Source organism: Nicotiana tabacum, chromosome 17 (assembly GCF_000715075.1).
Source record: "Nicotiana tabacum cultivar K326 chromosome 17, ASM71507v2, whole genome shotgun sequence".
In the NCBI taxonomy this organism is placed as follows: domain Eukaryota; kingdom Viridiplantae; phylum Streptophyta; class Magnoliopsida; order Solanales; family Solanaceae; genus Nicotiana; species Nicotiana tabacum.
In genome coordinates, this window is record NC_134096.1 from 81,548,212 (window position 1) to 81,574,257 (window position 26,046).

A 26,046-nucleotide genomic window follows, 5' to 3' on the forward strand; every position below is an offset into this window, starting at 1 on the left:
TTGTCTTAAGCAAGATCATTGTTGGACTTCAATTGCTCCAATTTCTCTTGTATAGGTCCTGATGTCAAACAGTCGTCCACCTTAAATTCCAACATATCTCCGAAAATAAAGTTAGAAACGCTTTCTTCATTTCCTTCTCGAATCCAAAGGGGACTTTCTCATATTTAAAATCTTTCTTCTCTGTGTTCCATTTATTATTATTTTTACCACAGGATAGGTCTGCAAAGTGAACCATACAAAAAGAAATGAGGAAAAAAATGACTTGGCCAGAGCGCCTTAAATTGAACCTAGAAGCCTTAATAATTCCGTAAATGTAAACAAAGAACTTGAAGCATGGTCCTGTATTTAATGTGCAATTTACATTTTCTGTTAAATAATAAAAGAACTCTAGAGATCAAAATCTCATACCAAATTTTACGTTCTTTTTGGAGAGCAATAAACGTAAGCCTACATTTTAGTATAATGGACATCACACATTCTACATTTACCAACTTGAATATTGTCAAATAATACATAAGTTTTACAACCACAACACTTACAGATCATTGAGAGAACCCATCTCCTCATTCATCCCCTGATACCTCGTCATTGCTCAAGCATCATCCTTAGAAGTAGATACACAAATAAATCTAAGGAAGTTCAATATATATATATATAATTTTTACCTATCTAAGAGGTGGATAGATATTGTATCTTTGTATTATTGCTTCAGTTTTATAATTGGTGCGATTGTTGTTGCCCTTCCTTTTTTCTTTCCTAAGCCGAGAGTCTTTCGAAAACAGTCTATCTGCCTTCTTGAAGGTAGGGGTAAGATCTGCGTACATACTATCATCTCCAAACCCCACTTGTTGGATTACATTGGGTTTGTTGTTGTTGTAAAAGGTGGAACACCCCTTGGAGCTATGTGGCTCCGCCACGGTAAACATACATGGTATAATAATAAAATAGATCAACCAAATACTAATGCCTTGGTCTAAAAACTCGTAGAACTGGGGAAAAAGCACAAATAACTCGAATTCACTACTACATAATCCCCAAAATCTCAGTGCTAAGTTGCATTTACCACAATAAGCAGAACAAAATAGCAGATAACACGCAAACCACTTGATATAATGTTACTTACAACCACAGCTCTTTGATAAACACTAAACATTCACAACCGTACCTATTCTAAAAATTACCATTTACAAAATACTTAAAGAGTATGAGTTAGCCTGAGACATTTACATGTTTGGGATGCACATAATGAGTCAACAAACATGGCACCACCAGTCACGATCAGTCGTTAGCTTGAAATTTTTTGTAGGAGGACCTGAAAATTTCAAATAAAGAACAAAAAGCAAACAGCAAATTATTTGAGGCTCAAGTGCTACTCTTCTCACATCTGGCAATCTCACTACTTCCTCTTTGCCCTAGTCCTTCGGGATCTGCCCTCAAGCTTCCCATTTTGATCTGATTCCAAGCTACCATTGTTCCTCACCTTCTGACCACTTTCCCCAGACAGAGTCTCCTGCAGCAGCATGCTTTAATGATTCACATCAAACAGAACATGAAAAGAAAAAGGTAATTTGGGGAAATTCTCACGTAAAAAAAGATAATTTGGGGAGAAGAGAGGCAAATCAAAAGCTGAATTCAACAGCCACAACCAATACCAACAAGGATAGCCTCTTCAATTCGATGAAACCAGACTCTTAATCATACTCTCTTCGTAATATAACTGGGAGAGAACAGGTATTAAAGTGAAAGTTGGAATTTATTGTACTTACATATGTGAGGGTCTAAAAGTAGAAATATTGTATTTGTGAAAGATTTCAAACTCTCTTTGGTGAGAAAGTAGGCCCCACGATAACATTTTTATGGTAGGATATTAAAAAGGAACTGATATTTTAGAGAAAAGTTTCCTTTCTATGAGAGGACACAAATTTCAGATTACTCAAAATAGAATTAGGACTTGAACTAATAGAGTTTCCTTTCTATTAGTGCATACGACAATATAGACTTGCCTCCTAACTTATATCTATCAGTGTATTGGTATGTACATTGAAAAACGAGGATACAATTCACTGCCTGAGTTTCACATAATTAGAATGCTGAGTAGTTATCTAAAGTTTAAAAGCATAAATGTGGGTTATAGAAAATAAAATAAAATAAGGACAAACAGAGAGTACAACAGGAATCAAGACAGAAGATTACTCAATGTATCCCATAATACCTAAGACTACTCTAACACTACTCTACGGTGTTAAGGCGGAAATCATTCCATATATAAAATTATAAAAAGTAGATAATTTCAAATCATCATGAAGCTGTAAGCAATCGTAACCTTATAAAGACAATAGGCTTACCTGACTTGCCTCCGTGGCTTTTTTAACATCGATTGTTGTCACTTCTCGAACAGTAACAATTTTATCAACATACACAGTGGTCTCCGCTGCAGCAATGGGAGTTTGGTCAGGTGGCACTTCCAAGTGTTCAACTTCTGGTGCGTCTGGTGCTGTTGATAATGGACTAGAAAGGACCAGAAAAAAAAAATAAAGTCATCAAAACAATATTCAATTTCTACTTTATAACATACAGAAGGGGAAGTGGGATAACAGAAAAGTGTGTGCTACTCCACATGTCAGCTATTAAGAGCAGAGAATTACCGTGATGCACCATTCTCGGTCGATTGACTTGTAAAATCCCCATTTTCCCTCCGCCTTTTGTTACTTTGTGTACGATCAAGCAATGTATCAGCACATCTCTTAAGCCACGAGAATGGAGTAGAGAGAGGAGAAGATGAACTGTCGTTTTCTTTAATGATGGAAGAAATATCTTGTCTAACACCATTATTATAATTACCATTCGGACTAGCATCCAGTACCGAGGGATGCTTCGGAAACCTTTTTGCAGAATGTTTATTGGATTGTAGATCCGAATGTAATTTTTTGGGAGTGACAATACGATCTGGTATGATCTTAACATCCTCCAATTTTTTTAACTGCTCAATCTGAGCAAGAATCTCCTCCCTATCAGCATGAAGTAATTCCCTTTGTTTCTCTAATTTCAGCCTTTGCACCTTAAGCTCTTCTATAGCATTATTTAGCTCTGCCCACTCTTTGTCCCTTCTCTCACGATCCAAATTGATATCTTTTCTCTCAGCATCTAGTTTCTTCAACTCCAGCCCAACATGCTCCAATTCCTTCTCCACAGTCTCCCTCTGAGATGCAATATCCTGAAGTTCTCTTTTCTTTTGTTCCTCAAAGGCCTTTTCCTTTTCTTTTAGGTCAGTCTCTATTTCTTCACGCCTTTTTTCAATGCGGTTCTCTAGCTCTTTCTTCTGCATCTCAACATCCAACAAAAAGTTTTCACGTTCTTTCTGAATTTTGCTAAACCATTCTGCACGCTCACACTCAATTTCATACATGAAGGCTTCACGGTCACGAGAAAGTGACTCCAGATTTTGTTTATATTCTTCTTGAATTGCATTCTTCTCTGCTTTCAGGCTGTCACGGCTATCCTTAAGAAGCTTAGAAATGGCTATCCTCTCCTCAGCCACACGTTCAGCTTCTTTCTGCAACTCTTCTCTTTTCTCATCAATTACCTCCCATTCAGTCTCAAATTTAGCTTTCTCTGCTTTCAACCGATCTGCCTCCTTTTCAATCTCTTCTTTCTCCTCTCTAATCATATCAATCTCTTGCTTTAGCCTTGTTTCCAGAATCAGCAACTCTTGAGTTTCACTTTTCATAGCCTCCACATTTTCTTCCTCATGGTCGATGGTTTTTCTTTTTTCATCCAGCATTTTCGCAGACTTTTCAAGATCATTTTTCATTTTGTTAATTCCTTCCCTTTCTTGCTGCAAAACTGTTCTCTTCAACTCTATCTCTTTTTCAGTAGCTTGGAGGTTTCTTTCCTTTTCCTCAATAACATGTAACCTGTCTTCCAACTCTTTCTCCTTCTCAACCAGTGTTCTTGATTGAATCTCCAAATCGTGTTCCTTGTCAGCAAGTAGGTCCTCCCGATGCTTAATATCCATATCTTTCAACTCCCAAGCCCGCCTCTTGGTCTGAATCTCACCTTCCACCAATTTTCGTTTTGTTTCCAACTCCACCTCGATAGAGGAAATCTTAGTTACTAGCGTGGCCTCCTGATTAGCCATAACCTGTTTAACGCCACCCTGCATGGTTCATCAGAGTAATCAGAAAACAAAGGTATTTCTCAGTAAAGGATGGAAAGATAGTTTACTTTAGTGTCAAAACTTACGATCTCCTTGCTTTCAAGCTTCCCCTGTAATAGCAGTAGTTCTTCCTCTTTCTTGGTAAGCTCACATTCCTTTTTTATTACGGCCTGTGAAAAGACACGACAATTGGGTAAATAAATTCTTCAATATCTTTCATCAGAAAAGGCTAATATACATAATAAGCTCAGTATAGAAGAAGAGAGAAATAGGCTCACTTCCTCTCTTGCAGATATAGGCTTAAGTTTCAGCTCCAGATTGTGCTTTTCCTCATTCAGGGCTTTAACGTCATTCTCCAAATTTAATTTAGCATTGTCTAAGTCTTTCTCGCGTCTGTTCAGTTCTTGAGATCTGTTAAATATAAAATCTTCCCTCTTATTGAGCAAAGCCTGAGCATCAAGTAACTCTTCCTGCGACCGCTGTAGAGTTTTCAGCCTTTCAGATAAAGATTGTTTCTCCAGATGGATCTCTTTCTCTTTAGCTTCACAACTGACAGATTATAGAAAATGCTAACTTAATCATGTGCATGAGGAAAAGAATAGCACGTGTGCCTCCATAGAGGATATCATCAAGCAATTATCTTTTCCTACCTAGAGTCCTAGACTACCTAAAATATGATCATTCCCTTAGTTGAAAGGAATGAAACAATTGAATCTTTTGATGTGGAAAATTCACATAGTTACAGATAAGTGTCAATTTCATGAATGCCGTTTTATCCTTTATTTTTTAGAGATAAGATAGAAATCTTTTAATCAACTAACTTCAGCACCAAGTGGGTACTGAAAAATATGACAAAATATATATGACTTTCATTCCTTTAAGTAAGCAACTAATCTATGAAATTCAGTCCGCAGTCAAAATTATTTACATAAAGTCTTCCTACACCAAAATACATATTCTGTAAACATCTAATTTTTTCAGAAGACTCAAGTAAATATTTATCCGCAACAAATGTCTATGATTTTTTTTTTCCAACCACACTGGGCAGGCAATCCTATAAATAATACTTCAAAGAGAATAGCATATTTTCCTTTTCTTTTCTTTTATCCTAACAACCGACAAATCCGTTTCCTAGATTCGGAACTCAGTGGATAACGGGCACATCCCTCTACCCTTCTCCACTTAAATAGCAGATGTGCGTCTACCACATATACCGGGCTGTACTACCTTTGCCATTGAACCAAAGTCCTGGCGAGTTTGAAGAGAATATCATCTTAGTGAACAAGGTACAATACATGCAAGCAGTTGAACCTGAGTGGTGTTTCTCAGTCTAGAATCCTTTTTTTTAAAAGAAGAAGCTAATGGTCGAGTAACAATAACTACTAGGAAAACATGAGCCCAGCACACATCAAACCACATTACAAATAGAAGAACATCCTTATCAACTTTAAGCACATACTCTGACTTGAATGATAATGTCTGTCTCCTAAGATCATCTTCTCGTGCCTCAACTTCACGTAATTTTCTTTCTGCACTACGCTGAAAAAGGCTGGCTTCTGCTTCCAAGGATTCTGCTTTACGCAACTTTTCCTCTGCATCAGCGTACTTCTTCTGAGCATCCTCCATCATGCTTCGTGCTTCAGCCAATTTAATTTCAGATGCAACTTTTGATTCAGCACATTCTGCTCGCATCTCATGCAACGCTTTCTCAATCTGTTTAAAATTCAAAATATGTCAGCAAGATCATGAAAGAACAACTTGGGGAAGCAAACAAGCAGAGTAATCATACGTTTGCAACGCATTCTTTCTCAATCCCAAGAGCTTTCTTCAGATTATCTTCACGTTTCTTAGCTTCAGCCTCATCAGCCTGACGTGCAGCGCGTTCGCGCTTGTATAAGAATTCAGCTGACTCGGAAGCTGCTTTAAATTGTTCATTCTTGGAATCCCACTCCTTCCTTTCCAGGATGAGAAGACCCATCTGATATTGATGGTCATACAGCTACATCCAGTACAGAGATGCCATCATGAACCAAGTTAGCCAATAAATTGAAAATACCAAGGTGCAATATAGACTTTGATATTTATTACATTCAAGCAATATTCCTAAAGGGGCATAAAGAACATTACTAGAATGGAACTTGGGCAAATTAAACAGTAGGTATGCCCTCAACAAAAACGAGTATATATGACAATACTATGATAATAAATTCAACCGCCCCAAAAAAAGAAAGCAAAAAAAGACATAGCAGAATTTAAGGGGGTATATCATTAACCAATCAATACGCTGAGCCTTAGTCACAAACAAGTTGGGTCTAGTAATAAATCTTTAAAACGTAAAATAATAAAGTGTAAAATTAATTAACAGACCTCAGCTTCGAGTTTGGCAATATAGGCAATAAGAGCTGCTTTATCTCTGCGTTTAATGGAGTCCTCATCAAACCCAGCTTCACGCAGTCGCTTCCATATGACTTCATCTGTCAAAGGGGTTCTTGAACTTGAAACCCTACCTGACGCCGAAACAAGCGTTCGATTCACCGGAGTCAAAGCCAGTCTCTCTGACCCTGGACTTGTCATTCTTGATTTCTCTACACTTTTGATGAAAATCAAAGATTCGACTTATCTTAATCAATTTGTTGAATTCTTGCCTAATAAGCCCCTTTACTTTCCCCTTCACAAGAACAATGCAGTTGATGGTATTGGGGGGGACTCCACACAAACTTTTTTCTGCTTTCTTCTTTTGCCTTTTTTGCTATTTTTCTCACTTTCACTCACACTTGCTTTGTTGGCTCTGATTCTCTCTCTCTTTCTCTATGCAAAGTGGACTTGGCTGCTCCAACGTTTGACGAGTAATAATAATCGATTTGAAGTCTTGAAAATTTTACTGGTTTTTTGCTTCAACAAGACTTCAGTGATAAGCTTAGCCGACTCTCAACGGCGTCGTTTTATTAACGGTAAATTTTAGGTCGAGTTTACGGATGGCAAGTTTAAAAAAGGAAAAAGACTTTTTTATTACCTAAATTAGAAGCTAATTTTTGAAATTTAAAAGTGGGTTTAATTTAGAAATTTTTGGTTTGCGGATGGAACCTTAGCTGGCAACGTCTCCCATCCAGATTAGTGAGAGCAAATTTAATTTTTAATTATTCAAATCTTGAACTTCCGTTTGGCAACGGATTTTTCTAACTAGATTATACAATATGATATTAATCAATTACTATGAGTTTTGATACTTAAGATCCCAAGTGGATTATTAAAGCTTAAGACACTAAAGTCAACCAAGTTAAATGAGGTAATTAACAGAACTATGACTTATTGCATGGATCTACTCTTTCTTTTTTTAACTTTAGATAATTTAATTTAAGCGTAAAGGAAAAAGTTTGCTACGTCCTTTTACTTTTCCAAAAACCTCATTCAAATTCAAATTTACTGTAAGTTGAGAAGTTAAGAGGAAAAGTTAAGAACTTAGTTCAATACAAAACAAAAGATTCCTTGAAAACGTATACTTTATAATCATTGTAAAACAGAAAATTATAAGAAGTTACGATTTCCCTGAGTATACATAAAGTTTAAATGCTTCACTTTTAACCATGCCAATCCACATTAAGTTTATGATTACTCAATTACATTTGTGATTTGACCAATACACAGATGACCCAAGTTCGGAAAATTACAAATATTCCGAATTTAGTACTCAATTACATTTGACCAATACACAGGTGACACAAAGTGAATATAGTAAATCACTTAGCTAAAAAACAACTATACATGAGATACTTATATTAGGTATTTCAGGTTTACAATATATCCCCAAATGTACAAATCTGATTCTTTGTCTTGAGTTAAGCACATCTAATTATTTTGTGATAACTTGCAATCAGATTCAAAACCAAGGTCATAGTTTGATCTAATACCATTAGTAATGTATTTATATAGATGCATTAACTACAATATAATGATTTGCTGGCAAACATGTGCTTCTTGCATAAATTTTAATCCAGATGGACCAGATCGTTTATTGAACAGGGCAACGTTAAGCATTGTTCCTTCTCTTTATTATTTTGCTTTGAGTTGAGAGTGGCACGTTGAGTCGTTGAGATTTAGAACCCGTTTGGACATAAGAAATTTTTTTCCTTTTTTTCAAAAAAATTTTAATTTATTCCGAAATCAGCGTTTGTTCATAAAATTTTCAATTTTCACTTGAAGATGCATTTTGAAAATTTTCGAAAATTTGAAAAAATTCAAAAAGCTTTTTTTCAAAATTTTCACAACTCACTCACAAAACTTCAAAAACAACCCAAAATTATATTCATGTCCAAACACAACTCTAATATAAATTTCAAATATCACTTTCACTTGAAAATTTTTTTCCCCCTATTTTGAAATTTTACAATTCTTATGTCCAAACGCCCACTTAGTTTCCCTGCAAATTGGTCAAAAATACACTATCCGTACCGAGATTTCACTATATAAGTACTGAAACAGACCTATTCAATATCTCTGTGGATAAGAGGGAAAAATAAAAGAAGAATTAACCCAAATAGCCACCCACCTAACCGCTTAAACTAAAAATAGCCGGTGGAGGTATAATATATGCATAATTTATGTATTATATGTATATATTTATGTATAATAAATGTATAATCTATGTATATGGCTAGAAAAAGTAAACAATGAATATGACCGGCTATTTGTGTAAAGATAGAAATTCTTTGCCTTACAGGAAGCTAATTAATTTCATTAGGCTGACCAAATGAGACTCAAACAACTTTTACTCGAGTAAAATATTTTGTTGTGATATTCACTAGTTCCTCCATCCTAAAACGAATAACACGACTCAAAATACGAGAAAAACATTTACTAAGGGTAAACTCAAACCACTTTCTCCGATTATTTTTGAAAAGTATAATTAATAAATTCAGAAACTACATAAAAATACTATAAATTTTGTTGCTCAATTAAATTTTTTAAAGGAATGTTTGAAAAAAATTGGTTGTAGTAAAGAACCGTTACTCAAGTTCCAATATAATAATAGTAGCATAAAACAAAGGGACAAAAGGAGTCCTAGACTATGCAATGATGTAACAATGGAAGTAAACATAACAAAGTCTTTAAATCCCTTCATACTTTTCCAGCAGATGCTTGGCACTAAGAAGTAGGAAGAAAATACTTCTCTTATTTCGGAAATACCTGTTCAAGGTAACAGTTTGTTAATGCTCTAATATGTTACCTTTGATAGTTACCACAAGTGATCATATGATGATGGAGAGAAAAGGCATTTCAGTTCCATATGCTGCACCAGGACCGATGATTAATCCCTTGAAAGTAATATGTAGAATGGTAAAAACACTGAGGCATTTGTAAAAGGTGGTTTCTCATGTTAGCAAAGGCAAGTACAATTTGCCAGTTTTCTGGTGAATGAAAGATATTATTATCTACATGCTGAAAGTTGACTTCTTTTCATCATAGTACTTGTCCAACCAACCCCTTATCAGCTTAATCTCACTTGACCTTTGCTCCAGAAGCCAATCAGGATCTGAAGCTGTTCCTGCACGCAGATCCAAGTGATGGGCACCTAAACATAAACAAAAAATTCAGGTATCATGTTGTGGTGAAGTGAACTGCTCTTGTCTTGTGGTTTTCAGACAATTACCAATGTTATATAGAAACATATACATTGATGTCAAAGCCATTGTATTCGTTGAACATCTATAAACAAAAATGAACTGAATCCTTGGACCCAAGCTAGTCAAAGGGACAGAAAGTTGATTATGATCTTTTTTTATCAGTAGAAAGTTGATCACAAATTTTTTTATGACGGTGGTGTCCATGCCAGCTTGTGCACCTCGACTATGCCACCGGGTACCTCTACATCACCAGCACAGCTAGCAAGTTGATCACGATCTTATGCTCAAGCAATGGCCCATCAACTAGCAAACATTCTTCTGCTACCTCAATCTCAAAACCATGAACTTCCCAAAACAAATATGAAGTATAACAGGAAGTACAAACACAAATGATAATATAATTGGTGGAAGAGAAAACCAAAATCCAAGAGGAACTAAGAAGGTAGTTCCTTCTCTCAGAACAGATGATTTCCTCCAGGGGTTGGAGTGCCCTCTATAGGGGCTTTCTATTACCCGCAACTTCATCAAGTTGAATTATTAATAGACCCTCAGAGCCTAAATGGCAAGTTGCTCACTAGCTATAAATGTGAAAGAGGAAAGCAGGCAGCCATCAAATTTTTATTGCCAAAGTGTAAAACAGAAGAATCCTTTAAAAAAGAAAGCAAGTGTTTGAAATTGATTGTCATTCTTACTGAAAAACATGTTCGCTTAGGTACTTAAGATGGTAGCCATGTGCTTATCCCAACCTCAGACAGTAACTGAAATTAATAAATAAGGAAAGAAAAGAAGAGATTGGTTATAATTGGTATCAATCAGGATTGACTGAAGAAACAATGAGAGGATCAGCAGGGGCGGAGCCACCTTATGGGAAGCGGTGTCACATCGTCGGAAAAATTTATTAAATGTATGTATATAGACATAAGTAAAACCAAATAATACGTATAAACCAAAACGGGTGACACCGCTTATAATGTAATGGCTCGCTGGTCTGGTGGTAAAGCGCTTCAAATACTTTGCTGAGGTCAAGAGTTCGATTCCGTTTGGCAGCATGCTTATTTATTTATCGTTTTGGAGGCTTTATTTATTAAAATATAATTTGTAATTAGTGAGGCTTGAACCACTGATCTCTAACAAAATTAAGGAACAACAAAAACCCATTGAGCTAGAATCCATTTGTTTGTCAAGTAGACAATAAATATGGTCAAATCATTCTTGAAATAAGACATATTAGTACTATTTCTAATGAGACTATCATTGATACATTTCAAAAAATAAAAATCACCATAGAGAGTTAGAGTAATGTTTTGAATTTTGTGTTTACTTTCAATATGATGTCATTATAGTAGTTATTCATTTGTTCACCTTTTAAGAAATGTGACAATGGTTACAAAAAATTCTGCGTACGTCACAGAGAGGATGAGGTCACATGCACTTTATCACATCAACTTAGCAGACAGAAATAACGACAACCGCATTCACTCATTGCTTGCTTATGAGAAAAGACAGTGCATTGGTACACCGTTACTTATATCAAAAGAGTAATGAGAATGAGAAATTATTTAAAATGCAGTCAGAGAATTACCTTTCTCAGTAGTCAAAGCAACTATAGTTTTTGACACATTCTCCAGAACACTACACAAAAAGTTTTGACATATAAGTTTAGTAAAACCTTTTTGATTGAGTTTCCATAGTCTACAAAAGAAACTAAAGAAAAAAGACTACCTGCCACCACTCCAGGGATCTAGCAGGCCATTTGAGAATATGATGTTACTCCCAAATGCTTTTAGCGCACTCTTGAATGCCTTCAATGCAAGATAGAAACAACACATAACTCAAACAAGGAAGCTGAAAGAGAATTAAAATCGAGAAACTAAGCAGTTTAGAACCATTACTACATTCTAGACTCTATACAAGGTCCTGCACACTGCACATGAAATGCCACTTTATTCCATATTCTATGCATTTTCCAAATAATGAAACTTATAGTAAACTGAGCAATTTAAACATAAAATAAGTATTTAATCCTTATAAAATTTTAAAAAAATATTTTTCCATCAAAAATAAAAAATTCAAAATTGTTATTCCCCTTCATATTCTATCCACACCTACAAGAACATGAACCTGTCATAAGCTCTTCTGAGTGAATAGACCACGTGATCTAGACCTCAAAAGCTCTTACTTTTACCACTACACACGGTATACATAATTTTCATGGAACTCTAAAGGATATACAGAACGGTGACAAAGTTTTTGCACATTGTCATACATGTCCACCAAATTCAGTTGTTATCCATGTCGGCCTCGGTTTGACATGAAAGTCTTTCAAGCACTGCTCTTCATTCGACGTTGGGTCATAATAGAACTCTGGAAACATACTAGTCGTCCTGTTACTTGCCATAGGCATAACCATCTCAGTGCATGCCTGTAGATATTTTACAAAAGATGAAAGCAACTTAGTTGGAAGGAATTTTTGTAGGAGTGCATCCTTTTATGACTGAACTCAAATTATGAACAACAGAGCAAGAGCGCGTATATTTATCATCACTATACCTGCCAATCCCAACCACCCATACCATGAGGATCATCGTCCAGATTGAAACAGTCAACTGTCCCAGTGTAATTATAATAGACATTAATTCCTTCAAATATACGCTGCAGGACACTAGCACCATCAGGCAAACTATCAATCTTCCTACATACCTGAAAGCAAAGAGGTTGGAAGGATATTATTCACAGGAAAGAATTGACTACTTGTTGATCACCATGCAGGGAAAAGACATCTGCTATTTGCTACACTGCATCAATTTTAACGCGAATGCTTTTCCTCAAAAAGATGGCTTCTGCATGAGCATTCATTGTAATCTTGAAAATACCAGGTAGCTTCATGGAGAGTATAAGGTCCAGTGCTAACCTCTTTTATGGGACTTCCAGGTAAAGGCATCAAGAAGTCGGTAGGATAGGGGTAGTTGGCCATTGCCAAGTAACTATAAGCAGATTCTAACCAGTTAGACAAGCCGTCAACACTATCCAGCTTCCTGCCACTCACAAAGTAGGATCAAATTGCCTCAACTTGCAATTTGAATATTGAAATTCTAAAAGTCAATGGCACTGTTAGCTAACAAAACAGCTAAGGGTGGTGCCATAGGCATCTTACCTACAGAGGTGGAAAGTCTTTGTCAGTTGTGCAAGTCCACCATTTATCTGTCCTACCGAGTTAATCACATCCCAAGACTCTTTGATAGTGTTAAAGCAACTCATACTCTCGCCCTGCAGAAGGTGATACAGCATAGATGTCATAAATGCTAATCTAGCTGGAGCTTTGGAATTGAATCACAAGAACTAGATTAGTGAAGGACCCCTGTCCTAATTTGGCAAGGCAAAATATGGATCAAATCGGCGTGATTGGATTTTTTCGCCAAGTGCATACTAGATCCAATTTACGTAGTTGAGATTAATATTAATGTGAATTAAATATCAGTACTGAAGTGAATGACGTAAAACTTTGTAGTGGTTTGTAATTCTATTTTATAGTTTATAATTAACAATTGACAATAGTTTTATACATTGAATATTTACATAGATTAATATGCTCTAAATTTGAATTATAGGTTAAATTTCCAAACTATGATCAAGTGGACTCCTGCTTATCTCCAAATCCTAGGCAAATAAGATTTGGAGGCATGATAGTATTCAATTGCACAAAAGTTGTGCAGAAATAGTAAGAATTGTGCATGCCATCCAATTTTTGACACGTGGCGAGATTACTCTACTACTCTATAAATGGACGCTAGATAAGTGTCTACACTTAACAAATTCAAATCAATGAAATGAAGGAGACTAAACCTAAGAGGATTTCCAAAAAAACGAACATATTCCAATAAGACTATAAGAGAACTTATTTGGTTAAAATTTGTAGTATCAAATCTGATCTGATCCTAACAAAACAGCTAAGGGTGGTGCCATAGGCATCTTACCTACAGAGGTGGAAAGTCTTTGTCAGTTGTGCAAGTCCACCATTTATCTGTCCTACCGAGTTAATCACATCCCAAGACTCTTTGATAGTGTTAAAGCAACTCATACTCTCGCCCTGCAGAAGGTGATACAGCATAGATGTCATAAATGCTAATCTAGCTGGAGCTTTGGAATTGAATCACAAGAACTAGATTAGTGAAGGACCCCTGTCCTAATTTGGCAAGGCAAAATATGGATCAAATCGGCGTGATTGGATTTTTTCGCCAAGTGCATACTAGATCCAATTTACGTAGTTGAGATTAATATTAATGTGAATTAAATATCAGTACTGAAGTGAATGACGTAAAACTTTGTAGTGGTTTGTAATTCTATTTTATAGTTTATAATTAACAATTGACAATAGTTTTATACATTGAATATTTACATAGATTAATATGCTCTAAATTTGAATTATAGGTTAAATTTCCAAACTATGATCAAGTGGACTCCTGCTTATCTCCAAATCCTAGGCAAATAAGATTTGGAGGCATGATAGTATTCAATTGCACAAAAGTTGTGCAGAAATAGTAAGAATTGTGCATGCCATCCAATTTTTGACACGTGGCGAGATTACTCTACTACTCTATAAATGGACGCTAGATAAGTGTCTACACTTAACAAATTCAAATCAATGAAATGAAGGAGACTAAACCTAAGAGGATTTCCAAAAAAACGAACATATTCCAATAAGACTATAAGAGAACTTATTTGGTTAAAATTTGTAGTATCAAATAAGATCTGATCCTACTCTGGAAGTTTCCCAAATAGATACTAGTAGTAAATTTTAGATGTCACTAGAGATAGAAACTCAGTCGTACAGACCTTGAAATCATTGGAGACAATGTTATAAAAGGTTTCAGGTGGCACAAGATCTTCAAACTGAAGAATTGGTGCAGAAGAAGCAAGTGCACCAATGGAAATATGGGGATATTTGAGCCTCATCCAAGCTGCAAGCACTGTTTCAAATAGAGAAAACCTCTAAGTGAAGCACAACTCAAAAGATTGATTAAAAATAAGTGTGCAGCATACATACTTGCAAAGTAAAAATCACTCATGTACTAAACTAATAAATGATACCTTATTACTTACCATATGATCCACCAAATAACACAACAGGGCATGCCTGTGCAGATAAATTCCTTTTAAGCTCAGTGATTAACACGGCATAATCAGCTAGTGCTTGTTCAGCTGTTAGATAAGATAAAGTGGTAGCATTCTTATATGCTTCTTCCTTACTTCCAAACGGCATTGACTCCCCATAGTATCGGTGCTGCAAAAACCAAATTAAAACAATTCATCAATTATCAACATCTTAAGCAAGTCTACTGATTACAAATAGTCTACAGTGTTAGAATTAAATGTATAATTACCTCCGGGAAGATAACCATGGCACCGAAACGAGGGGCAATTTCCCAGACGAAGCCGGTATTCGCAGCGAACCATTCAATATCACCTTCATTCCCACAGTAGAGGAAGATGGGGGCCAAGCGAGAGGGACCCATCCAGTGTTGGGTATTAATTAGGTAACGCTGTGGAAACGAAGGTAGATCAGCGAAGCTGAAGTGATCCAGCTTCTGCTGAAAATATTTGGTCTCGTACTCGTACTTTGGGGCTTTACTTTTAGCAGCAAGTGGAAGTGTTTTGCTTGAGCTCCAGAAATTGCTAAGATAGCGAGCACCATTCTTTGAAGGTTGTTGGATAGCTGATGCTTGCCATAAAAATGAGATAATCAGTATGAGAAGAGGGTATAGAAATGGCGGAGGAGTTGCCATGTTGCCGGAGGCTTTGTTTTCGGACAATAAAGGAATGGATACACCAAACTCTCAGTTAAATTCCGTTGAGGGATCGTTTGCTAACTATTTTCAAACATATTAAGAAATTTGCTTATTAACAATTAACCTTATTTTGCTTATTGTAAATATAATAATTAAATTAATCATATTAACCTTAATTTACTTATGGAAAATATAACAAACTACTCCTAGGCTCTTTGCTACAAGGGCAACTTTAGAAGAAAAAAAAAGCTAATTACTTCTTGATATCTTTGATTTTGAACCACAAAAAAGCTAAAAAATGACTTAAAGTGAACTGGAGGAAGTAGAAAAAATAATGCAAGCAATATCTTTGTACATTGTTAATCCATTATTGGGTACATTGTTCATCCTATTTGGTATTATGTACATAACAAACCATGGTACTAGCAATGCAAGAGTTTTTGATACTTGTATAAGTATGGTTAAAGATATAATTGTCCCTCAAATCCCCCAGAGTGTACCAAAGTTAAAGAATGTGGAGGGTATTGAAGAATGTGGAGGGTATTGATTCAGAAATAGTGTAGGATTTAATAGAGTACTAGTTTTAGGGTACGCGTTTTGCGCGTGTACCCCATATCGATGAGTGTGTATATATATATATATATATATATATATATATATATATATATATATATATATATATATATATATTCATTTAGCCTAAATGATAGGCTAAATATTATTGTATTGAACTTATGCATACTAGTCTATTCTTAAAGCATGTTTTGTTGCTAATTTTATACTGCATCACCCAATGGTTCTAAGGTTGAGACTGTAGAGCCCAGGCAGTTTAACAGTCCAGGCAATAAGCCTTAGTTATGGTAATTTGTAAATTTCTTTGAGTGATAAAAACTCTCTAAATGCTTTAATATTAAGTATTAAGCTTCATGGTTATGATTATATGCCAGGAACAGAAGTTATATGTATATGTTATAGGATTTATTACAAACCTTTATATACTTTGAATCCTATGTGCAAAATTATGGATTTCAAAAATAAAACTATTCTTATAGAAACTAATTTTGGTAAATCTAAGATTACTACCAGAAGACCTATTAAGTGGGATAAACTAGATTTTCCCAGGAAATGGGTCATAGAGGAGGCAATAGCCCCTCGAAATGACACTAATAATGAAATAACATAAGTTGAACAAACTTCTGATGGAACTGTTAAAATCAGGTTCAATGAACCCGATCAAAAAGATAATATCAGTTATTCATCTAGATTAACTAGATCAAATTCCTCTTATATTTCACCTGTTGATTATACTGTAGATTTCTCATCAAGAGCATCTACATCACAGATTAGGGAAAATAATTGAATAGATGTCATAAAAATTGGTAATGATAATATTGTTAGTGCTATTCCAGATCCAATTGAATACGAAATGGATTTTTCAAATGGTTAAAATGGATAGAAACCAAATAGATTTTAGTCAGGGTTCACCGGCAAGAAAAATAATTTCTGAAGAATTTAAAAAACTCAGATGGGAACTTTTCAGAAATTAGTTTTTTGATAATTTTGATAAAAAATAATAAAATTCTTTCAAGATAATTTTTATAATGATATTAGTGGTCACAACAAAATAATTACTTTTGTGCTATGGTTCATGTCTAAATATGTTGATTGTTATATTTCCATGATAGAAAGAGATTATAAGCTCAACAATGGTGAAATTACTAGATCTGTTTTCCCCCCCACAGACATTATTTTAAATGGGAGAAAAAGATAAAGTAATTTATTGTCACGATCCAAAAATCTCACCACATGCGTCGTGATGGCACCTGATCTCTAAGGCTAGATAAGCCGATTTCAGTTACATTTTTGAAGCCATTTTTTTTAATTAAATAAGTAATCAAAACTAACAGCAGAACAAATATAAAAAAAAATACAACCTCCCAAGACTGGTAGTAGTCACGAACTCTAACTGAATACATGCAATGATCACGAGGACCGAATATGCAATATTGTTTGATTATAAATTAACAGTACAATGAAATGAAATGACCCCAAGGGACTGCGACGACCAAGCAGCTCTACCTTGAATCCTTACGATCCCGCTTTAACTCTGTTCAAGTCCGATATCTCCAATACCTGACTCTGCACAAAAATGTGCAGAAGTGTAGTATGAGTACACCACAATCGGTACCCAGTAAGTATCAAGACTAACCTTAGTGGAGTAGAGACGAGGTACAGTCAAGACACTCACTAGTCTAATAACATGTGCAATATAATATACAAAATAGTAGGAAACAAATAACAATAAGGGCAACATAAAACAACAAGTGATGTGCACAGTAAGACAATAAAATTACCATTAATATCGTTCAACAATTGATAAATACAATTATACCCAATTAAATCAAGTTCTTCAATTAAATATCTTTCACACATAATTCTTACGAATAAAACTCTTTTTCAAATATAATTTCCTCAAATAAACATCTTTCGAATAAAACAATTCTTTTAATAAATATCTTAAAATATAATTTTCTCAAATAAACATCTTTCGAATACAATTCTTTCGTATAATTCTTTTTGAATAAAAATCCTTCCAAATAAATATTTTTGAATATAATTCTTTCGATTAAAGAGTCACCATGTGACACCTCATTTCAAAATCATAAAAATACAGGTCTCAATCCATTTTTATATTTTTCGTAAACACGGATCTCGGCCTTTTTTTATATTTTCACGATACCTCGTGCCCATAATTAAATCATCATATTTTTCCGACACCTCGTGCCCTCATTTCATATCACAACTGCACGGACAATTCACGTGCCAAATATCCTCATTATTTACTCACGGCACCTCGTGCCCACATTTTATTTTATAATCCGCCTGGCAATAACCACAGACTCTCGATTTCAACATAAATCAGATTGTTATCAATTTACCAACAACAAGACAAATTGCACAAGGTATAAAAGTAAATACAAGAAAATCACAACATCATATGAAAATCATCAACACCACAAACCCACATCATTACATATCGTCCCTGACAATAGCCACCCTTATCGCTCATATTGCCACCCTTATCACTCCTATAGCCACCCTTATCGCTCCGCCCAGACAATATCAATAGTCACCCTTATCGCTCCTATTGCCACCCTTATCGCTCCGCCCAGACCATATTCCAACAAACACAACCACAGTGAAATGCCACCCTTATACCCACATAATATCAACGATGAAATGCCACCCTTATATCCTCATAATAATAATTAACACAACACAACAATTTACACGAAAAATTATTACGGCAACATAACAAAATCAATATATATCACAATTTGCCCAATGGCTACAACCAAATTCCAAAGCTACAACCAAGTCAATTAATTTCACAAAAAATAGCCAAAATCTCCACACAATGTGTACAACACCCCAAAATAATCAATAGAGATAGAAATTACTCAACATAAAACAAAGTCTTCATTAAATTTAAATTTTCAATAATTATATAAACACCTCTTCTTAAGCTCATTTAATTAATTATTTGCAGAGGAAAAATCTATAATGAAATTAAATTTCAATAATTATCAAACCAACAAATTCACGAAATTACATAAATAATCAAGTAACAATCACATCAAATTGTCATATAACAACAGATTCAACAACAACAAGGATTTAGGCACGACAAATAGATGATTAAATATATACCAACAATTATCCAATTTACCACACAATATACTCAAGACTTTAACTCAATAAAATTTACACATATAAGCCGATTATGTACTCGTCACCTCGCGTACACGGCTTTTCACATTTCACAAATGGTACATAAGACTCGATGCCTAATGGGTAATTCCCCCACTCGAGGTTAAGCAAGACACTTATCTTTTTGAAGTTATGCCGATATTACAAAATCATCTTTTTGCTTGAATTGACCTTCGGACCGCTCAAATCTAACCAAATTAATTGTATAACTTTATTAAAATTCATCAAAAATATTTCCGTATAATAATACGTCGACTTAAAAATTTATTCCAAAAAAAGTCAACAAAAGTTAACACAGGGCCCGCCCCTCGGAACCCGATAAAATTTTCATAAAATTCAAACACCCATTCCGATACGAGTTCAACCATACCAATTTTATCGAATTCCAATAACAACTAGACCTCCAAATCTTAAATTTTCGTTTTCACATCCCTAAGTTCAAACTCCCGATTTACACCTCAAAAATATGTAATCTAATCAGATTATTCACTGATAATTCAATATTATGGAGTAGAAATGATCACAAGGGACTTACCTCAAGTTTTCCCATGAAAACCTTGCTCACAAATCATCCACCCTGAGCTTGAAATGCCCAAAAATGGCAAAAGCTCGGAACCTCTCTGTTTTTGTATTGTCCAGGGGTTTTATCACCCGCGGTGATTTCTTCGCACCTGCGACTTCGCACCTACGGTAAAACTTTTCGCACCCACGGCTTCGCACCTGCAGCTTCGCACCTGCGATGGATTTCTTCTCGCTTGCGGCTTCGCGCCTGCGATGGATTTCTTCGCGTGAATTTTTGTTAAAGTCTTGATTTCATTAATTAGATTAGTCTATTGCGGTTGTATTTATGATATGTAATTATTTTTGTCTAGATTTGGGTCATTTGGAGTGGGATTTTTGTGGAAAAGGCATTGTTACCGATTGATTGAGATTGGTTCGAGGTAAGTGTCTTGCCTAACCTTGTGTGGGGAAAAGTCCCTTAGGATTTGGTACTGTCGTGATATGTGAGCGTCGTGTACGTGAGGTGACGAGTACGTACATGGGCTATTTGTTGAAAACCCCGATTTATTTTACTGAGTAGCAACCAATTTTTACTTTAATTTGAGTTATACTGTTTAAATGAGTATTAGTCTGTTTTATTTTTAATTGAGTTATTCTAACATGCGTAGTTATCCTGTTTAGTCTAATATCGCATGTCTACGTGCTTTAACTGCTTATTTGAACTCTGTGAAGCAAGCCTAGTTGATTTCCAGCTTTTCCTTGTTCTTTATCAGTCTTAATTGTAGAATTCTTGTTGTTAACTATGGTATTTATCGGTTGAGCTGTGTGTTTACTTTTGATACTACGAGGCGGTTCCTCGGGAGTTCTCCATGCATATTTACTTTGAGACTACGAGGCAGTTCCTTGGAAGTTCTCCCTGCACATTTACTTTTGAGACTACAAGGCAGTTCTTCGGGAGTTGTCCCTGTATATTTACTTTTGAGGCTACGAGGCGGTACCTCGGGAGTTCTCCTTGCACATTTACTTTTGAGACTATAAGGCAGTACCTCGGGAGTTCTCCTTGTATATTTACTTTTGAGACTACGAGGCGGTACCTCGGGAGTTCTCCCTACATATTTATTTTGGGAATACGAGACGGTATCTCGGGAGATCCCCTGCTGTTTATCCCTGTGTGTTGCATTGTTATATTGTTGTATTTCCTTTTGTTAAATTCTAGTATCTTATTATACTGTATATTCTCCTGCTTTATTTATTATATACCAGTGGGCCTGACCTGACCTCGTCACTACTCGACCGAGGTTAGGCTTGACACTTACTGGGTACCGTTGTGGTGTAATCATGTTACTCTTCTGCACATATTTTTGTATGCAGATCCAGGTGCTTCTTATCAGCCCCCGCTACTAGCTGAGAGTGTTTGCTGTTGTACGGAGACTTCAAGGTATATCTACCATGTCCGTAGACCTCGAAGTCCCCCTCTATTCTCTCTTATGTCATTTACCTTCCGTACTTCTTTTGTTAGACTCTGGTGTATAGAGATACTAGTTTCCTTCTGTAGCTTGTGACTTATGATGTTCCGGGTTTTGGGAAAAGCTGTTTACGTCTAGCGTATTAGTTATTGTACATGCCGAGTGGCATTGGTATTAGTTATTCAGTTATCCACTGTTATTAGTTGCCAAGTTTTACTTTCATTTTTTTGTTATATTTATGCAATTTGTTAGGCTTACCTAGTCGTAGATACTATGTGTTGTCACGACATTATACGGAGGGAGTTTGGGTCGTGACAAGTTGGTATCAGAGCTTTAGGTTCATAGGTGTCGTGAGTCACAAGCCGGTCTATTAGAGTCTCACGGATTGGTACGGAGACGTCTGTACTTATTTTTGGGAGGCTATGGAACTGTTAGGAAAAATTATACTTCTTTGATTCCTTGTCATGCGAAATCTGATGACCAGGCACCCGCGCCCCCTGCTAGAGCCGCAAGAGGCCGGGGCCGGGTAGAGGTCGAGGACGTCCACGCGGTGCAGCCAGAGCACCCGCGCGAGCTATTATAGAGGAGCCCCCAGTAGCTCCAGCTGGAGGGCAGGCACCTGAGGTGCCTATTGCTGCACCAACTCTCCAGGAGACTCTAGCCCAGTTTCTGAGCATGTTCAGCTCCTTAGCTCAGGACAGGTTGATTCCACTTGCTCCTGCCACATCTCAGGCCGGGGGAGGAGCACAGACTCCCATCGCCGGTACTCTAGAGCAGCGGGCTCAGGTCGACCAGGCCCCAGAGTTCATCCCTATCCAGTCAGTAGCTCCGATTCAGCACGAGACTAGGACAGCCGCTTCTGAGGCGGAGCAACTCAGACTTGAGAGGTACAAGAAGTACCACCCACTTACCTTCAGCGGATTGGCTACATATGATGCTCAGGGTTTTCTGGAGGAGTGTCATCGTATTCTTTGTACTATTGGCGTAGCGGAGATGAGTGGGGTTTCTTTTACCACCTTCCAGCTTAGAGGAGCAGCCTATCAGTGGTGGCGTGCTTATGAGTTGAGTAGTCTGGACGAGGCAGCTTCACTTACATGGACTCAGTTCTCAGACATATTTTTGAGAGAGTATGTCCCTCAGAGCCTCATGGACGCATGGCGCGTGAAGTTTGAGCAGCTGCGCCAGGGTGCTATGACTGTGTCAGAGTATGTAGTTCATTTCAGTGATTTGGTCCGACATGCACCGGCCTTGGTTGCCATAGTTCGAGAGAGGGTTCGTCGGTTTATTGAGGGACTCTACCCTAGTATTTGGATTAGTATGGCCAGGGAGTTGGAGATGGATATTTCTTATCAGTAGGTTGTGAGTATTGCCAAGAGATTGGAGGGCATGATTGCTCGGGATAGAGAGAAGAGAGAGGCCAAGAGGTCTCGAGAGACTGGTTCTTATTCTGGTGCTCGTGCCCCAACAGTTCTCCGTGGTAGGGGTTATGTGAGTCGCCCCGTTCATTCAGCTCTTCCAGTCGCCAGTGGTATTCTGGTCCCTTCTAGGCCCTAGGAGCCTTATTATGCGCCGCCAGTATCTAGTGTGCCTCCTGTTTGGGGTGATTTTAGCGGCCAATCCAGCAGACATGGCCCGAGTCAGTCACAACAGCCACGCCCTCTGATGGATTATTTTGAGTGTGGTGACACCCGCCATATGTTGAGGGATTGACCCAGACTTAGAAGGGGTGCACCTCCATAGACTTCTCAGCCACCACGTGTTCCACAGGGTCCTCAAGCTATGATTCCAACACCAGCTACCGCCCCACCTACTCAGCCATCTCGAGGTCGAGGTCGAGGTCGCCCTAGAGGGGGAGGCCAGGCTAGATATTATGCTCTTCCGGCTCGTACCGAGGCAGCTGCTTCCGACATTATCATTATAGGTATTGTTCCGGTCTGTCATAGAGATGCATCAGTATTATTTGACCCAGGCTCTACATATTCCTATGTGTCCTCTTATTTTTCCCCGTATTTGGGCATATCTCGGGATTCTTTGAGTTTTCCTATTTATGTGTCTACTCCTGTGGGAGATTCTTTTCTTGTGGACTGCGTGTATCGGTCGTGTTTGATTTCTCTTAGTGGTTTTGAGACCAGAGCCGATTTATTATTACTCAGCATGATAGACTTTGATGTTATCTTGGGCATGGACTGGTTGTCGCCCCATTATGCTATTCTTGATTGTTACGCTAAGACCGTGACGCTGGCTATGCCAGCTTTACCGCGATTTGAATGGAGAGGTACCTTAGAGTATACTCCAAGCAGTGTTATTTCATTTCTTAAAGCTCAACGAATGGTTGAGAAGGGGTGTGACGCGTATCTAGCTTATGTGAGAGATGCCAGTATTGATACCCCTACAGTTGAGTCAGTTCCAGTAGTGAGGGACTTTCCAGATGTGTTTCCAGCTGATCTTCCGGGCATGCCGCCTAACAGAGATATTGATTTTGGCATTGATTTGTTGCCGGGCACTCAACCCATCTCTATTCCTCCATATCGTATGGCTCATCCTGAATTGAAGGAGTTGAATGAGCAGTTACAGGAGTTACTTGATAAGGGTTTCATTCGGCCCAGTGTGTCACCTTGGGGTGCTCCTTCCTTATTTGTGAAGAAGAAGGATGGTTCTATGCGGATGTGTATTGAATACCTCCAGTTGAACAAAGTTACAGTGAAGAACAAGTATCCATTGCCTTGTATTGATGATTTATTTGATCAGATACATGGTGCCACAATATTTTCCAAGATTGATTTACATTTCATCTATCATCAGTTGAAGATTCCGGAGCCAGATATCCAGAAGACTGCTTTCAGGACTCGGTATGGTCACTACGAGTTTCTTGTAATATCATTTGGGCTGACCAATGCCCCAACAACTTTTATGCACTTGATGCACAGTGTGTTCCAGCCTTATCTTGACTTATTCATCATTGTGTTTATTAACGACATTCTGGTGTACTCCCGAACTCGGGAGGATTATGAGCAGCACATGAGGACTGCACTTTAGACCTTGAGAGAAAAGAAGTTATATGCGAAATTTTCAAAGTGTGAGTTTTGGCTAAACTCAGTGGCATTTTTGGGTCATGTAGTATCGAGTAATAGGATCTATGTGGATCCGAAGAAGGTGGAAGTAGAGCAGAGTTGGCCTAGTCCATCCTCAGCTACGGAAATTTGGAGTTTTCTTGGTTTGGCGGGGTATTACCTTCGATTTGTAGAGAGTTTCTCATCTATTGCAGCAACTATGACTAGGCTGACCCAAAAGGGTGCTCCGTTCAGGTAGACAGAGGAATGTAAGGAGAGTTTTCAAAAGCTCAAGACAGCTTTGACTACATCCCTAGTATTGGTATTGCCTACAGGTTCGGGGTCTTATAATGTATATTGTGATGCATCGCGGATCGGTATCGGTGCGGTGTTGATGCAGGACAGTAGGGTGATTGCCTACGCGTCCAGACAGCTGAAGGTGCATGAAAAGAACTATCATGTCCATGACCTTGAGTTAGCAGCTATTGTTCATGCCTTGAAGATTTGGCGGCACTACTTGTACGGTGTCCCTTGTGAGATTTACACCGATCATCGGAGTTTGCAGCATCTGTTCAAGCAGAAGGATCTTAATTTGCGTAAGAAGTGGTGGTTAGAGCTGCTTAAGGATTATGATATCACCATTAATTACCACCCTGGGAAGGCCAATGTGGTGGTCGATGCTTTGAGTCGCCGGGCAGAGAGTTTGGGGAGCTTAGCATATCTACCACCAGCAGAGAGGCCATTGGCATTGGATGTTCAGGCCTTAGCCAGCCAGTTTGTTAGATTGGATATTTCTGAGCCAAGTCGAGTATTGGCTTGTGTGGTCTCTCAGTCTTGTCTTTTTGATCGTATCAGGGAGCGACAGTATGATGACCCCATCTGCTTCTCCTTAAGCACACGGTCCAGCACGGTGATTCTAAGGAGGTCACTATTGGGAATGATGGTACATTGAGGATGCAGGGCAAACTATGTGTGCCTAATGTGGATGGTTTGCGTGAGTTGATTCTTCTGGAGGCTCACAGTTCGCGGTACTCCATTCATCCGGATGCAGCGAAGATGTATCAGGACTTAAGGTAGCATTACTAGTAGAGGAGGATGAAAAAGGACATAGTAGAGTTTGTGGCTCGGTGTCTAAATTGCCAGCAGGTTAAGTATGAGCATCAGCGGCCAGATGGATTGCTTCAAAAGATAGAAATTCCGGAGTGGAAATGGGAGTGGATCACTATGGATTTCGTTGTTGGACTCCCACGGACTCAGCGAAAGTTTGACGTAGCTTGGGTGATTGTGGATAGGCTGACCAAGTCAGCTCATTTCATTCCTATGATGACTACTTATTCTTCCGAGCAGTTGGCTCGAATTTATATCCGCGATATTGTCAGGCTTCATGGCATACCAATATCTATGATCTCTGACCGGGGTACACAGTTTACGTCACAGTTATGGAGGGATGTGCAACATGAGTTGGGTACTCAGGTTGAGCTGAGCACAATATTTCACCCTCAGACGGACGGACAGTTCGAGCGCACTATTCAAATACTGGAGGATATGCTTTGTGCGTGTGTGATCGATTTTGGAGGTTCTTGGGAACAGTTCTTGCCACTTGCGGAGTTTTCCTACAACAACAGTAATTAGTCGAGCATTCAAATGGCACCGTATGAGGCTTTGTATGGTAGGCGGTGTTGGTCTCCAATGGGT

The 26,046-nt window shown here is 37.6% G+C and overlaps 1 protein-coding gene and 1 pseudogene across 1 annotated transcript; both read right to left on the reverse strand.

Moving 5' to 3' along the window:
• Positions 1 to 1,084: 1,084 nt before the first annotated feature.
• Positions 1,085 to 7,063, reverse strand: LOC107815585 (uncharacterized). The gene is made up of 8 exons (XM_016641197.2): positions 6,524 to 7,063; positions 5,946 to 6,155; positions 5,616 to 5,869; positions 4,435 to 4,705; positions 4,243 to 4,326; positions 2,646 to 4,156; positions 2,346 to 2,508; positions 1,085 to 1,510 (listed from the first exon to the last, which is right to left on the reverse strand). Exons 1-8 carry the CDS (start codon positions 6,728 to 6,730, stop codon positions 1,397 to 1,399), a joined length of 2,814 nt encoding a protein of 937 aa, XP_016496683.1. The 5' UTR covers positions 6,731 to 7,063; the 3' UTR covers positions 1,085 to 1,396.
• A 2,243-nt stretch (positions 7,064 to 9,306) lies between these two features.
• Positions 9,307 to 26,046, reverse strand: part of LOC107815584 (uncharacterized) — a 46,986-nt pseudogene continuing 30,246 nt past the window's right edge.

Bases quoted from the DNA above. Each gene is read 5' to 3' on its own strand.
- LOC107815585 (XM_016641197.2), bottom strand. From the start codon at position 6,730: ATGACAAGTCCAGGGTCAGAGAGACTGGCTTTGACTCCGGTGAATCGA. The intron at 6,156-6,523 runs GTCTGTTAATTA...TACTGGATGTAG, and splicing joins TTGCCAAACTCGAAGCTGAG to CTGTATGACCATCAATATCA. The intron at 5,870-5,945 runs GTATGATTACTC...AATTTTAAACAG, and splicing joins AGAAAGAATGCGTTGCAAAC to ATTGAGAAAGCGTTGCATGA.